Here is a 16,220-nt window from a genome sequence, read left to right as displayed (position 1 = left end):
GCATGGTGTGTTGGCTTTCATTAGCCGGGGGATTGAGTTTAAAAGCTGCAAGGTTATGCTGCAGTGTATAGAGCCTCGTTAGACCACACTTGGAATATCGTCTTCAGTTCTGGTTGCCTCGTTATAGGATGTGAAAGCTTTAGAGAGGGTGCAGAGGAGATTTACCAGGATGCTGCCTGGACTGGAGGGCATGTCTTATGAAGAAAGGTTGAGGGAGATCAGGCTTTTCCCACTGGAGAGAAGGAGGATGAGAGGTGACTTGATAGAGGCAAATAAGATAAAAGGCATAGACAGAGTGAATAGTCAGAGACATCACAAGGGGGCGTAATTTTAAGGTGACTGGAGAAAGGTTTAGGGGAGATGTCATAGGCATGTTCTTTACATGGCAAGTGCTTGGTGCGTGGAATGCACTACCAGCAGCGATAGCACAGTCAGATACATTAGGTTCATTTAAGCAACTCTTGAATAGGCACATGGATGATAGTAAAATGAAGTATACCTCGGTTAGTTTGATCGTAGAGGTGCATAAAAGGTCAGCACAACATCAAAGGCTCAAGGGCCTGTGCTGTGCTGTTCTATGTTCTTTTAAATTAGAGAATCAACTATCTTACAAGAACAGAAGTATTTATCATGTAATTAACAAAGTAGTAGAGCTCTGCTACAGTGCAGCTATATTCAACATGATGTAGTTGAGTTCCTCTTTTTGTTGCTGGTAAACATCTTTTGAAGGGACTGCTTTATATTTAAGAAATGGGCATTTATAAAAATTAGATCAACTTAAACAGGGAATTTGAGAGAGAGTCACAAACAGAAACTGCAGATATCCACTTATTAATTAAAAAAAAACGAAATAAGGAGGGGGAGTTGAAAATCTAGCATCATGTGCTCACTTAGCGTCACAAGACCTAGTTGGTTTATCTTTCTGTAACAAGTTAGAGACTAATTTCAAGGTGTCCCAAAGAAACTGGAAAATGCAACAAAATGCTTTTCCAAAACATGCTGGTTCATTTGAATTCCAAGATAAATTTACATCCCTGAAACACAATGATTGGAGCAATAATATAAAATGGATGAATCAGCAGCTCATTTCACATCTCTCAACTTTCATTTCCATTGCTGTCAATATTTTCTGTTTTGTTTTACAACTGTGACATCATCTGAACATGCAACAAAACATGAAACATACTCGTCTCAAATCTTTACAGCAGTACTATTATTACATTAATATTTATACAGCATTCTTTTGGATGCACCCTTTATCACTGCACCGTAAGTCTTAAGATACTTTTAGAGAAATGCATTATGCAACATTGTAAACTGCATACAAGCTGTTAATGACAAATTTTATGATGATTTTAACAATAACAATTTCACTCTGCTTCACTCACATTGAGCCATCACACTATGCAGAACAGAGAAACAAATCAAAAATTATAATGGACAGTAATATTGGAAATAATCGAAAGAAAAATGAACTCCCTTTACGTTTTTTAAGAAATGATTTGGATAATATGTCACAGAGCTGTAAAATAATTTTGCAATTCAAATTAAATAGCCTTATAGAAACGTGAAAGCTAATTCAGGACACAGTTTTAATTTTCATTTGTACTGTAGATAAAGATTCAGCTATATGTGCTTGTTATCTTAGCATTGCACCCAGCATAAAAAAAACACATTTTTTTTAAAAAACTAATTAAATACAAACTAGGTCAACAATGATTTATGGGAGACAACAAGCACTGCAGATGTTGGAGATCAGAGTTGAAGAGTGTGGTGCTGGAAGAGCACAGCCGGTCAGGGGGCATCAGAGGAGCAGGCGAATTAACATTTTGAGCATAGGCTCTTCATCAGGAATTCATCAACATGGCAGTGCTTTTCCAGCACCATACTCTTCGACTACAACAACTTATGCTTAATGCAAATAGCACTGCTGCCAGTACTGTAAGTTATGGACACAATGAACAATATTTAGAGTGGTATATAACTTCACAATTTCTCTCGACTTCAAATACCCAAGAATGCAATGTTAAACATCAGTGCCACATTACCCGAGATGCTTTAACAAGTTCTAACCTTAAAACAGTCTCTTTTTCTACATTTATATCACTTCCATTTTTAAACAACGTACTGCTAACAATCCTCTTTAAAGATCCTGTAAATTCAGTTAATTTGACAAATTCAACAAGTGCAAGTTGCCCTATGTTTCACTTCTGAGCAGTAAGTATTGAAATATAATACCAAACTGCAATAATGTTGATATTGTATATAGAAATGTGACTAAGCCAGTTAGTCCCATGAGCCTGTTCTACAGTTCATCGAGACAATGGTTGATTTGGTATTTCAGGATTCAACTTCAGGTAGCCACCCACTTTTGTCCCACATTCTTTAACAATTCTGGATGTCAAAAGTTAATTAATTGTCTTGAAACTGAACAACTGACAGCATCAAGTGCCGCTTTTGGAGAAGAATTCCAAACTTTGCCACATTTTGCATTACACTGTTATAGTATTCAGCTAGGAAATAACTTATGTAAACATATATCCTGGGGAGCCACACTGACTGCTGCACTATAGTTATTGCAACTTATAACAGTACGGTCACCAGCCACATGGAGAACTAAAAGAAATACATGTCAGAATTTCCAGAATTTTGATTCCATAGTGTGATTATTTCTAACTTATAACTTGGGAGATATGACACCTTGTGTGTCAAAGAGTTTCCTAATTTTACTGTTGAAAGGTCGGGCTCTAACTTTTAGGCCATGTCCCCAATCCTAGGCTTTGTAACCAGCAAAAATAATTTCACTCCATCAACCTCATCAATTCCCCTTAACATCATGAAAAATTAATCAAAATCATCTTTTAAACAAGAAGAATCTCTGGATTTATCCGTGTTCGTGTAACCTCTCCTCAAATGTTAGTCCAATGTTTTTCAAACTTATTTCATTTAAGAATGCCTTTTAAATGAAATAGTGATCATTGACCTCTATCCGACTATAAGAGATAATCATGATAATAAAACTATGAAGTGCTTATGCCCGAAATGTCGATTTCTCTGCTCCTCGGATGCTGCCTAATCTGGTGTGCTTTCCCAGCAACACACTCTCGACCCACGAAAAAGAAAAAGATGCACAAGTTATTTACATAATGGCTTTGGGAAAATTTATATTTTTTGGGAAAATTGATATTAATGAGGTAGGTATGCCTCCCAAGTGTAAAAGTGGTCTGTTTCTGAAAATAATGTGTAAGGGATTGAGTTACTTTATCCAATCAGCATTCTACACTATTGGTGTCTAACCAATCAAAACTGTTAGTAGGATTATTTGATGGATCTTTTAAAAACATTAATAACGTGATATGAATTTAAAAAATAATAATTAAAGGATAATTATAGACAAATGTTCTCCAGACTGGTTTCCACTGGGTAAAATTCAAGCCTAGAAACGTAACAGATAGGAGCAGGAATAGACCATTTGCATTCAAGCCTGCTCTGTCATTCAATATGATTATGGCTGATCATTGAGCTCAATATCCTAATCCCGCTTTCCCCCATATTCCTTGATCTCTTAAGCTACAAATGCTACACCTATCACTGCCCATACATACTTTAAAAACAAGTTATTCCTCCGGGTGCTCCGGTTTCCTCCCACAGTCACAAAGATGTGCGGGTCAGGTGAATTGGCCATGCTAAATTGCCCGTAGTGTTAAGTTAAAAGGGGTAAATGTAGGGGTATGGGTGGGTTGCGCTTCGGCGGGTCGGTGTGGACTTGTTGGGCCGAAGGGCCTGTTTCCACACTAAGTAATCTAATCTAAAAAAAAAATTAGCATACCATATGATTGATACAAAGAGCTATTAAATAGTGAATCTTTATTCCTGTCTAGAGCTTTGCAAACATTAGTCGTGGTGCTTAGAATTAGAATGGTTCAAAGTGCTGGGGAAGTTATTAATGTGTTGATAGCATTCAATTTATTTCTATTAAGTTTCAATTTAAGACCTTATTAAGTCACTTACAAAACTTGATGAAGACAGATTAGGTCTGCAGATTTCCAGAACATTTCAATGGGTATCAATTTACCATTCTAGCAAATCTATGTAGTGTACCAATCAACTCCAAACTTCCTAAGTTGTGGTATCGAGAGCTTCTCATTATACACCAGATGTGGCATAATCAGGGGTAAAATAACACGACTTGAAGCATAATAAGTCGATCCCCTCGTGTCATAGTCCTCTAGATATAAAGGTTAGCATTCCGGGAGCCTTTTGACTACATACTTAAGTTGCAGACATTTTAATCATCTATGTAGCTGGTCATTCCAAAACATGCTCACCCCTCTCCACCCTCAACCATTCCCTCACTGTAACCCCATGCCTTCGGATTTTCATTATTTCTAGATTTTCACCACTTAGAAAATAGCCAGGTCTAATTTTTAAGATTCAAATTGGATAATCTCACATGCCAATAGGTTGAAATGCATTTACTACATTGTGCCCATTCACAATCTATTAATATTGTTGTAATTTTGTGTCTTTATCTTAACTGTATACAATGTCAATCTTTGTATCAAAAGACTTGGTTATGTGACTTTCTCAGTTATGTCATTAATAAATGCAATGAGATCCCAACATGCATCCTTGCAGAACACCACCGGTCACATGCTATCAGAGTACCTGCCAACTGTCCTCACACCCTATGTCTTGCTGCTCAATTTCCTAACCAGATCAATAACTTTAATAAGATTCACCCTTAGTTAACAGTCTCTGCTGAGGGTTTTTAATAAAATACTTCCTAGAACCCATACAAATGACATTCGTAGACTGTCCCCGTAAGGGATCTTATGATACAATGGTAGTTCCCTACCTTTCAGCCAAGAGGCCCAGGTTCAAGTCCCACCTGTTTCAGGGGTGCATAACAGCATCTCTGAACAAATTGATTAGAAAATAAGCTAAAATAAAATTAGAATTTCTCTGTCTGCTATGTCAGTTAATTTTCTCATTTAAAACAAAAATTAAACAGGTTCATCAGACATGGCTTTCCCATCAGAAATCCCTGATGGCTATTTCTGGTCAGCTAAAAATTTACAAAGGGTTCTGTTGCTCTGTCCAGAATGCTAGAAGTTCGGATAATTGGTTTATAATTCTCTAGCTTTCCTCATTTTTCGTAGCCATATTACACAATTTAAAGGATCAGTTCTCAAGATTAGAGCAGATCTGATTTTCAACTAAAATACATTAACCTTTATCAACTAGTTTAAACATTAGGTAGAAGGTATTTATCAATTGGAGACTCAATCTCTTTTTAAATACAATGCACACTGAAAGCTAAATGAACAAGTTGGCTTCACATTTCTTCAATGAATTTACAAACATAAAAGTAACTAGAATTTGCTCATTAAATTAATAAGAAAATGCATTTACTTTATTAAATCTACATTGTATATTGTGATAGTGGTTAAATGTAATTGTCAAAGCTAATATAAGTTAAATTTTATTTTCCTCTGATCTTAAATGATCTGCAGATGTCATGTTCATTCAGTAATGTCAGCTGTTCTGAATTGTAATTTTTGAGTAAAAGAACAATAATAAGTTACTGACAAATGCATTACTGCAAGACATCCAATCGTACAATGAATTTGACAAAAATATTTTGCTAAAACAAGTTGTTGTGAGAGCTAGCTGAACATTTGTGTACACTATCTTAGAAAAATAACATAATTGAAATATCTGCATGAAGTATCACAAATATAGTGTAGGTTGCCAAGTGTCGGGTCATATCCAGAGGAGAAGCCTACCAAACATAGAAGCATTCAATCAGGTGTGTGTCTAAGATCACAGAAATGGTTTTTGCTCAATTATGAAGAGTTACCAATTTTTCTCTCATGGCATTACTTGTATACAATCTCTTTACAAAACAGTGCCTCTTCATGCCTACATTATATCTCTAACACTCTTTCTCGATGCTTATTTCCACTCTTCATGTCTTCAAGTTTTTCTTTTGGCTGTCAAAGTATGCTTCCTTTCTTTACAACTCTTTAAGCACTCCATTTATCTTTCAAATACCCTGTGGGCTTTTTTCATTCATTTCCTATCTCTCACTAACTTTGCATTCCTCATATTTTCTTGCTCTATTGCATTTACACAAGTCTTAACATTCTATATCTGACAGACTCTTAATGCTGTAACCTCAACCTGAATGGTTAAAAGATATAAAGAGCATTCAGGGCTGCTGATTTTAGCCCTGGTGAACTTGCTTGTCCTTTCCCAATATTTGCATCTCTCTCCCACTCGCCTCCTATTTGTTCAGGCCAAATACAGATCAACATTCCATGTAATTTAACCAAATAGAATAAACAACAGTCTAAAGTGAACTCCTCCTACACCATGTAGTATAATTTTAACTTTCAATTCATTTTTCTTTGTAAACCAGTAAGATTGTTTGGGTGGGATGCTCTTCAGAGGATTGGTGTGGACTTGATAGGCTGAATGGCCTGTTTCCACACCATGGGAATTCTATGATTCGATATAACCACAAATCCAATTACCTCCAGAACTGAACTCTGAAATTACTTGGGAGCTCTGAGATCAAGGAGGAAGTCAACCCAGATCCAAAAAATGTGTCAGCCATGGTTCAGTTGGTAGCATATCCCCTGTTGACTCAGAAGGTTGGAGTGTCGATTACATCAACTGGATGACAACTGAGCACTATAAGATTCTTGCACCCTCGGAAGCGTTACATCAATGTCCCATCTTTGTTAAGTTGGACATAAAATCCTACCACACTTGAAAAATAGCAGGAGACATGACCCCATTGTTCAATGTTTATTCTTCAACCAACATCACTAAACCAGATTATTTGATCATTACCTTATGGCTGTTTTTCGATCCATGCAACAAATTATTGCCCTGTTTCCTATATTACATTAGTGCCTATACTTTATGTTTAAGTGGCTGTAGATCCAAAGATCATGAAAGTTGCAACGTAAGTGCGCATTCTTCTTTCTTTTAGAATGAAAACTAAGCATGCTATTTCCTCAGAACTGCTGGAAATACAATATGATTTCCTATATTCACTATTAATACAGAGATAAAATAAATTAGGTGTACATTTTTGCTCCAAGCAAGCAGAATACTTGTGCATAATTCCACAGGTATACTGTATATTGTAATCAATTTTGCATATAAAGTAATTCTGTACGTTTCAAAAGACTTCTTTCCCTTCGACTGGGCTCTTCCCTTTCATTTTGAAAGAGTAACTATTTTGCCAGGAAGATATATCAACTCCTATTATAATAAGATGAAGGCGAAGACTGAATGAGACCCATTTACTATGACTTAATGTTTAAGTGATGACTGTCCTCAATATGATTTGCATCAAATCCCATATTTCCAGACAAATAAAAATTGGTTCATCATGCACTTAACGAAAATTTTGTCTCTTTAAATTTGCAGAAAATAACTTCTGCTTAGATTATGTAAAGACAAAAGTGAAAATTTAAGAATTAACACTTTTTTCAGCAAATAAAAATAAATGGTGAAAGGAAGTGAAGTACATTTTTCAATTTAGAATAGATGATGAGTCAATAGAAGGTTATGTCATTTGCAATGAAATGAGCCATTACAAAATAGGCATTTCACAAGGAGAGCCAAAAACTGTTTTATGCACTCTCCACCCCCCAAAAAAATCTCTTGGCAGTAGGAGTTTCCAACTTCTGGCTGCAAGTGAAAATGAAAACGTCTATTCTAGAAGTGACTTAAGGTGGTTTCTATAATCAAATTAAAATCCAAATGTGCATTCAAAAGGTAACAACTACTCTGCAGCTGAATGCAAATGACATGAAATGAGGAAAACCGCCAACAAAAGAAGCTTTGGTGCTTCTGCCTTACAGTAAGAATTGAAGGGAGACTGAAACAAAGAAATGTTAACAATCATCCCATACGTACACAAAACGTTTCCAAAAAAAGGCCTTTCTAAACTAAAATACTCAGTACGAGTCCCTAAAATTAGGACTTTTGGGGAAATTCCCTAAATAGCTATGTCAGCTAAAATTAATCTTATCTTTGGCAATTACTCATTTACGTATTTTTTTGTGCATGCTGCGTTACAGGACGATAAAAGGTGGCACTTTGTCCTGCTGGAAATTCTTGTGAATAGGAGGCCAGATTGACAGTAAGGCTAGGTATGAAAGCAGACTGGATGGAAGCAGCCCTCCCCAAAGCGGACGGGAAAGGGAGAAGCGGCGCCTTCCCGCTCACTTCTCGCGCTTAATTACGCGAGACCTTCAGCAGCCCCCGGTTTCCGAATGCCCTTTAAATTAGCACCACGCGTCCATCCCTCCTGCAATTATTATTCCGGAGTTCTGAAGTAAAGTAAACTTCGGAAAAAGACCGCCGACCCCCCAAGAGTCACCAAGAGTTCTTGTGTGACGGAGAATCAGAAACTTGTTGCATTTTCACCTAATTTGCACAAAACGTTCTCCATGTCACAGCATTAACTTTGTGTTTTCTGGACTCGTGCACTGCCTGAAATGATGCGGGCAGGCACTTTTAAATTGTTGGCCTTTAGGTATTTTGAATGGGGGGGGGGTTGCAATAAACGTCCTTTGTAAAAAAAAATAGAAATTACATCCAAGTACTTATACCCCGAATATCAAATAGCGCGCGTGCAAATGATCTGAATTAGTGAAGCATGAAATTTAAATTATGACATTTTAAATTAGAACTCGAATGGGCAAATCACCCATACTCTCCCAAGATATTTCTAAAATGTTTAAACCAGTGCATCTTACAGAGCAGGTTGGAATAACTCTTCCGTACTTGACCAGGATGCTTATTTTATTGGTGCTTTTTCAATAAATGCCTGCTAGAGGAAGCGCAGCGTTTCGGTGGGTGGGACTGATTAACATTTTTGATGTTTTCGCACCTGACTGACCACACGACACGGTTTGACTTTTCCACCAGTGAATGAATATATGTGTGTGTGTGCATTCAAATACAAATCTCACACAACTCGAGGTCCTTTCACAAACAAATCCCAGGTTTGCTCCAGGCTGGGAAGTGATACATGTTGAAGGTGTGACTTTAAACTCTATTCCGCACCCTCCCCCCCCCCCCAACCTCACGGATTGTGGAGATTGAGTTTCCCCAGTACCATTAGGGGTGGTGGGTGAGGGGAGGGTGCAGCATTAAAGAAGGTGGTGAAGTTACCCCCCCCCCCCAAAGTTCAGTTGTCAGTGTCTCCCTCTCGTCCTCACCTGACCACGTTGGGATGCTCGAAGGACTCGAGTTGCCTCAGTACAGCCACCTCCCGGATGGTGGAGAGGGGCATCCCTTCCTCGCCGGTCTGAACTCGCACTTTCTTCAGAGCCACGAAGCGACCTTCGTTGTTCCTGTCTCTGGCCTTGTAGACCTTGCCGTACGCCCCCTCCCCGATCTCGGCCACCGGCTCGTAGCGGTCGGAGAAACTCGCCTCTTTCCCCTCCATGGCGCCGGCTCCGGATCCCCGCGCTGCCCCTTCACACATCAGACGGAAACAAGTTTGGGGACAGGAGAGTCGGGCCAATCACATCTGGAAAGCGAAGAGAATGAGCGGCTGATGAATGATTGTTTTCTACTCACCCCCCCAAAAAAACCCCACAAAACGATTAAAGAAAAAGCGGGGAGTTGAGATGAAAATGCATGGTCAGCTAGTGGATTTTTTTTTAAGAAAAGAAAAAAATCTCTTCCACCCCCCTCCCTCCTTCCTTTCTGGTTTTAAGCAACACTTGAGTTAGTCGAGTTGACAGAAAGTTAATGGGTCCAGTCATGAGGGCGACGCTCTACCATTGAGAGTTTCGCAGAGATGCCTCGAAAGCTCGGTTCCCAGCGAGGCGACATGGGTTAATGGGGCGAAGCAGCTGCAGCCCTCCCCCGGGTATGCACAGAGACACACACACACTCTGTCTCCCGCTCACTGCAGCCGCCGACCGGGATCCCAACTTTCCAAAGCATGCGCACAGCGACCACCTTCAACACGTGCTGCTGGCTAAAGATTGTGTACAAAACAAATATTGCAGTTCAAACTAACATCCCCAGCCAGACAGCCGCCAGCTTAAACAAACCAGCTCCCCGGCGCAGCTTTGAGCACCTCAACTCCCACCCTTTACTTCTCCCCATTCTGGAGTTTATTTTCAATCAATCACTCTGCCTTTAGTTTTAATCGTCCGGGGGTGGACTTAGCGTCTGAATTCCTCCTACCCCCCCCCTCCCCTCCCCAACAAAATGAAAAATTCCTGCAGGATTTTATCCGCCACGGGACTGGGGAAAACGGACAGCCTTTCCGCTGCCCCTCTATAAATAAAAACAGGTACAAAGAAAGAAAGGCTTTCGTTTCCCCCGTCACCGAGACTTGACAGCCGGCTCTCCAGTGCCGACGGTTCCTGGGATTTTTGGCAGTGCTGTGTGTGTGGGGGGGGACTGTGTGGTACAGGACAAACGCTGAAATCAGGGGAACAATACATTTATCAGCAAGCATGGGCTGTCTCACCCATTGCATTTGTCACCCAGAATATTTATATGAGAGTCAAGGTCCCACGTTGAAAACACCACGCCGCTTTAAATATATTTTACACTACATATGTATATTTAATACGCTGTCGAAAATCCAAGAGTTATTGAATTAAAACAATATACCTGATTCTGAGCATGCATTGAGATCACCCACTGAGACGCAGCTTCGGTTATTACAGCTATGGCCAAGCTCAAGCCCTGCCCTTTTATATAAAAATAGTTTAAAAAAACCCCACAGTTGAGTGTACAATGTGACAGACAGCCCTGATCCCAACAGACTGGGCCACACAGGTAGATGCACACTTTATAGCGTGTGAACGGGGAAATCCATGGTGGGGGGGAGCGGTTGGAGTGGAGGAGAGATTGCAATTCGCGCAAAAGTTTTTTTAAAAATCGGCGCAGACCATGTAATCTGCAGAACTTGTCGAGTAAATATACCTTTCTTTGCCGAACAGAACAGTATATATACATGTGTGTGTAGAAATCCTGAAAGGAAAGTGTCTGTCTCCACCACCCCCCGCCTCTTTCTTTTTTTATCCCGAGGATTTCGTTCCCCTCTAGCCCTTGTCAGAGAAAGAGAGAGCAGCGGTGCTGCTTTTTCTTTCCCATGACGCCTGAATGTGACCCCCCTTCAGCAGTTGACACAGAGCATCAACATTTCCGCATTCCTCAAACAACAAAGGCGAAACGCCGCCTGCCCTTTTTCTCTTCCCAACTCACTCATTCACTTTCTCTCTCTCTCTCTTGCACTCTCCGCTCAATGAACCTTTCGTTTCTCACTGTCAGGTTCCAACAGCCCCGAAAGGAAAAGAAACATGCATAAGTCTACACAACGCAAAATAATCTTCCTCTCCCCTCCCACCCCCTCGCCTCTCCTCGCCACCAACCACCAACACACTTTCTCCTCATTAAAAAAGAAAAAAAAACACTCCAATCCTGTTTCCTGGATCACAACATGCTAACGGTTCAGCTCAGTTAACTTTTGGAAAAGTTAAGCCAGTTAAATCCTTGGCTAATGTCCCGCTGGATTCCGACCCTTTTGTTCCATTTGCTAACAAAAAGTATTGGAATCGAACGATATATTAGCAGTCACGATCGTGAACTTGCAAAGTTCAGAATAATGCCAACAACAATCAAAAGTGATATAAAGTTCACGATGTATACGTACCGCATATCCTGTTACTTCCAATTCATTTGCCCTTGTCAATGTTGCCAGCTACGAACCTGAAAAGTGTAGTTTTTTTTTCCCTTGCCCCCGAAAGTGATGTGAAAGTAACCAGTTTAAACGCTACGCGGATAGTCAGTAAACAGGGGCAGAACTAAACTTACAACACAACGTTTACTTTCTTCAAACCATACGTCCAAAGGGTCTATCATAAAGCAACTCTTTTACCCACAATACTTAAAGGATTATGTTTCAGAACATCAGCGGTAAACTGCACACATATAATGTAAATTTAGCTTACTCTGGAAGAAAGATTGAGCATTTTTCTAAGTTCAAACACTGCAGTTCATTACTCAATTTACATGAACACTCAAATCTTTAAGATTATTGAGGCCAAACTGCACTAATCAAGTGGGGCCACAGCGGGGTAAAACATCAATACCTGCATTGAAAATCTAGAACTTGTTTAAAAGTTGCTCCATTCCAGGAAATATGAATCGGTTTATTTCTCCTAAAAAAAAACCCCTTTGAAGATTGCTCATTTGTGTGTCATGATGATTTATATGTGTATATAGTCAGAAACAAGATTCCAGCCTGACCCTACTGTTGCAGTAATTCAAAATAATCAACAGTTTAGAGATCAGCTGAATCTACGCCTTTTTGAAAGATGCATTGGTAACTGGCACGATGCAACAGTCCTGTGGCAAAAGGTTTTTTGTTTTGGTAAGTCTTTCTCTAGATTTCTCTTTTACAGTTTACAACAATGTTAAAATGAAAAGTGAGAGGAGGAAAATGAATTGTCCAAGGCTGTAGCAATGTGCAGAAAAAAACCTAATTTGTAAAACACAAAAGAAAAGTTAGTAATGATTTTAAATTCCTGAAATCGTAGCAAACAGTTTTGGTATGTTATTTTAGCAATTTGTAAGTAACTGTGAAAAATTAATCAATTTAAAATCCAATGCATGTATCCAATGGTTGAATTATTGACATTAGTTGAAACTAGTATTTATACAAAAACAATGTACTGTTTTTCAAAACAACTTTCAGGGGCATAATTATTTCCTTAGAATGTAGCTTTCTCTTCCATTGATTTAGAAAATGTTTATGAGTTGAAGATTTACTAAATAAGATTTAGTCTGATACAAATACAACATTAATAGGTATTACAAACTAACACGTTTCTGTTCATGTTTATATTAACATAATTATTGCATTCAAACATTAAGTATAACTGATCTTCTCATTATTAGGTTAGTTATACCTGCTGATTCAGTATAGTTCCTGCTTATTCCCCCACACCTCCTTTTACCCCACAAAGATCCTGGCAGATTCCCAAAGGCAAAGAGCAGAGTCAAAGACAATTGTACACAAATTTCATATAATTGATATTAACACATAGAGCAAATATATTTTAAAACTGATCCAACTTGGAAAGCAATTTTTCATCAGTAGAGATGATAATGTTTACATAAAGTTGCAGCATTAAAATTTATGTAATGTTTCATCCTTTTTGTAAAATAGAATAGCAAATAGATATTAAATTGCTTTAATAACTGATTATTGTTGGAAGTTGTTAATATCATTTGGTTTTGAAAGATTTCGAAAAACAATGTCACTTCTTTTCAATTAGAAGACTTTCTAATGAGCAAGTACTAATTAACTAATCAAATTTGAAAATAAGAAAAGCTCAGCAAATAACCTGAAAAATGATGCTTGAAAGCACATAATGAGAAATATAATACTTAACTGTTCATAAAATAAGTACATCTGTTCAATAAAATCTGGACATATTCAACATGTAATAAAATTATGAAGCTATATTCCATCATAGACTTTATTGTGTCATGTATAATCCAAACATTTTATTTGTTTGGCATTTCAAAACATAGCCTCCAGTTTATCCACATTATTGAACATTTAATTGACCTTTCATTTGAAAACCAACAACAAGGCAATTGATTTTTGAGCAAGGTCAATACTGTTCTTAAATTCAGGGCAAGAGATGTCATACATCTCATATACAAGAGGAATAGTTCTGAAATTAATGAAACATGAAAAAGGAATGCTACCTTCATGCACATTACATTAAAAATGTGATATGTGTACTATTTATGACTAAGTATGAAAGAAAGCATTGACGTGTATACTTATTACAGAATTGAATTAACTAGATGCTTAATCTTGTTTAGAGTAATTACAGAAACATTTGCAGAATTGTTTAGAATAGAAAATAGCAAACATAGAAAGTGACAGTGACATTGCAACTGAACACTCTTATAGGATTAATGACTCTTTGTAGTCTGAAATATGCTGATAACATTGTTTGATTTATTGATTTGGAACTTTCAAAATGCTGTAATTATTTGTTACTATTAGAATGCTTTACAATTTTCAAAGAAAGCAGAATGTTCACTCTGATACCATTTGAAATCAAAATCTATGCATTTAAAAGTAACAATCTGGTTGTCGGCTGAAATTAAACAACAAATAGTGTTCAATATGCTTTCTAACATTAAACCTTAGTGATGTGCTTTCTACCTTCTATACGTTGGAAAGTTGCAGCTACATAGCATGATTAACATAAAGAGTCGAGGTGCCAAAACTGCATAAGTATTATTTATAAATCTTAAAATATCTTCACAGCATACATAGTGGATGTAAATTTACTATTGCTTTTCACTGTGTTAAAAAAGACATTTACAATATCTACTTCGTTTTAACATTCTTATGGAATGATCAGATTGAAATTAATTCCATTAGAATTGCTATCAAGAGTTTATAATATTTCTAACCATGGCTGTAAATGTTTTAGATGATGTTGTTACTTTATTGCCGAGACCAAAGATCCAGGATGTAAATAAGTGCTTATTTGAAAAAATAGAGAATTTTAATCCATTGTGCAGTGAGGATAAACAATTTAATAGTGAAACAAACCTTGAATGCACTTAGCAATTTGAATTGTTTTATTTATATTCTTAACAATTAGGTAAAGAAAATCAAATTTAAAAATATGTTAGATCCAATAGGATGGCGAAATTGCTATAATGATGTGTTTAGTTTTCAACTTCATTGTTAAGGAGTTTGAGTACAAATCATTTGCTTCCCTGTTAATTGTTCACTCAGCAGATTTCACTGCTGACTGTATTCAGCAGATTTCATTGATGACTGTACTCAACAGATTTCATTGCTGACTGTACTCAACAGATTTCACTGCTGACTGTACTCAGCAGATTTCACTGCTGATTGTTCTCTCAGCAGATATCAGAAAACTCTTTCTCCTTAAAGTTTTAAATCAGATTTCTATAATTAATATTTTGTTATGTCATAATTATGATTACAAATGGAAATATTATGTCATGAAAGGTGCCTTTTGTGTAACTAATTTATGAAAGCCTATTATTTCTTTATTAAAAAATTGTAGTATATGTATATTTGAGTATACTTGAGATGTACAACACTATCAATGATTTTAGTATTACAGCCATGTTAAATAGCGAAGGGGTCCAATAATTCCATTCTGTACAGTATTTCCTGTAATATACCCATAAAATATAAACATACATTGATGTCACAATATAAAAATAATCCATAGCACAAAGAATAATGAAATAAGCCATTAATATTTTATTAACATTTTAAAATACATAATGTAGAATATATAATTTAAATTTACAATTTTGGTATTGAAAGCACCAAATAAAGTTTCTAATAATGAATAATTATATTAGTCAATTAAACTTACATAAATTCATCAGTATAAAGACACATTTTAATGCATTGTATTATCTGTGCTTTGGCACTTATGATCCCTATATAATCTAATAGAGACAATTTACTTTAATCCTGTTCATTTTTTCTATGCTTAGTAAGTTTTCAAAACTATTTGGATGTATAGTGAAAAACGTATATGTTACAGATCAATATTATAGGTTTTCGTTTAAGATCATGTTTTTGGACCTGCCCCGCCTCTGATCTCCCTCCCCAACCCCAGTCCACCTTGATAAACTCATTCAAAATAATTAGGAACTCAGTTTATTTATTGACAAAGAAAGTGTTTTGTAAATGCAGGCTAAAGAGTCAAAGATGCCATGTCCAATTCTTTATTCTTGCAAAATCCTTTGATTTTGAAATATTTCCTGTTGAAAAAATATTTGGCCTGAATCAGATTCTATCTATAAATGGATGAAAGGCAATTAGTGTTTTAAACATCCTTAATCATAGACAGCATTTTAGAGAACTTACTAAACACCATGAATTGTGTAGGAGAATTTTCTTCTCTAAGTTTGCCGTAGTGTCAATGAGTAGTGTTTGTATAGTGTGTAATTAAATAAGGAATTTTCGAATATGGAGACATATAGAATGAATCATAGAATCATAGTATCCCTACAGTGTGGAACAGGCCATTAATATCTTTCACTATTTATGACATTAGTTTCTTCATGTATGTTTGTAATCCCAGAATAAAATCTATTAAATTGTACAGTAATTAGTTATTTAATAACTGAATAATGTT

At 37.0% G+C, this 16,220-nt stretch overlaps 1 protein-coding gene across 4 annotated transcripts in view; it reads right to left on the bottom strand.

The window, feature by feature from the left end:
• cdk6 (cyclin-dependent kinase 6) overlaps positions 1 to 11,796 on the bottom strand; it is a 233,619-nt gene extending 221,823 nt beyond the window's left edge. Inside the window, exons 1-2 of one of the 4 annotated variants that reach the window (XM_043689700.1) lie at positions 11,711 to 11,796; positions 9,249 to 9,562 (exon numbers count right to left, since the gene is read on the bottom strand). In XM_043689700.1, coding sequence (XP_043545635.1) covers positions 9,249 to 9,517 — 269 coding nt within the window. In that variant the 5' untranslated portion in view covers positions 9,518 to 9,562; positions 11,711 to 11,796. Of the gene's footprint in view, positions 1 to 9,248; positions 9,563 to 9,816; positions 10,178 to 10,665; positions 10,827 to 11,710 lie in introns of those variants that run through there. The other 3 variants (XM_043689697.1, XM_043689701.1, XM_043689699.1) reach the window with 3 other exon arrangements.
• Positions 11,797 to 16,220: the final 4,424 nt, after the last annotated feature.

Source organism: Chiloscyllium plagiosum, chromosome 5 (assembly GCF_004010195.1).
Source record: "Chiloscyllium plagiosum isolate BGI_BamShark_2017 chromosome 5, ASM401019v2, whole genome shotgun sequence".
Classification (NCBI taxonomy): domain Eukaryota; kingdom Metazoa; phylum Chordata; class Chondrichthyes; order Orectolobiformes; family Hemiscylliidae; genus Chiloscyllium; species Chiloscyllium plagiosum.
This window is presented reverse-complemented; position numbering and strand designations above follow the sequence as displayed.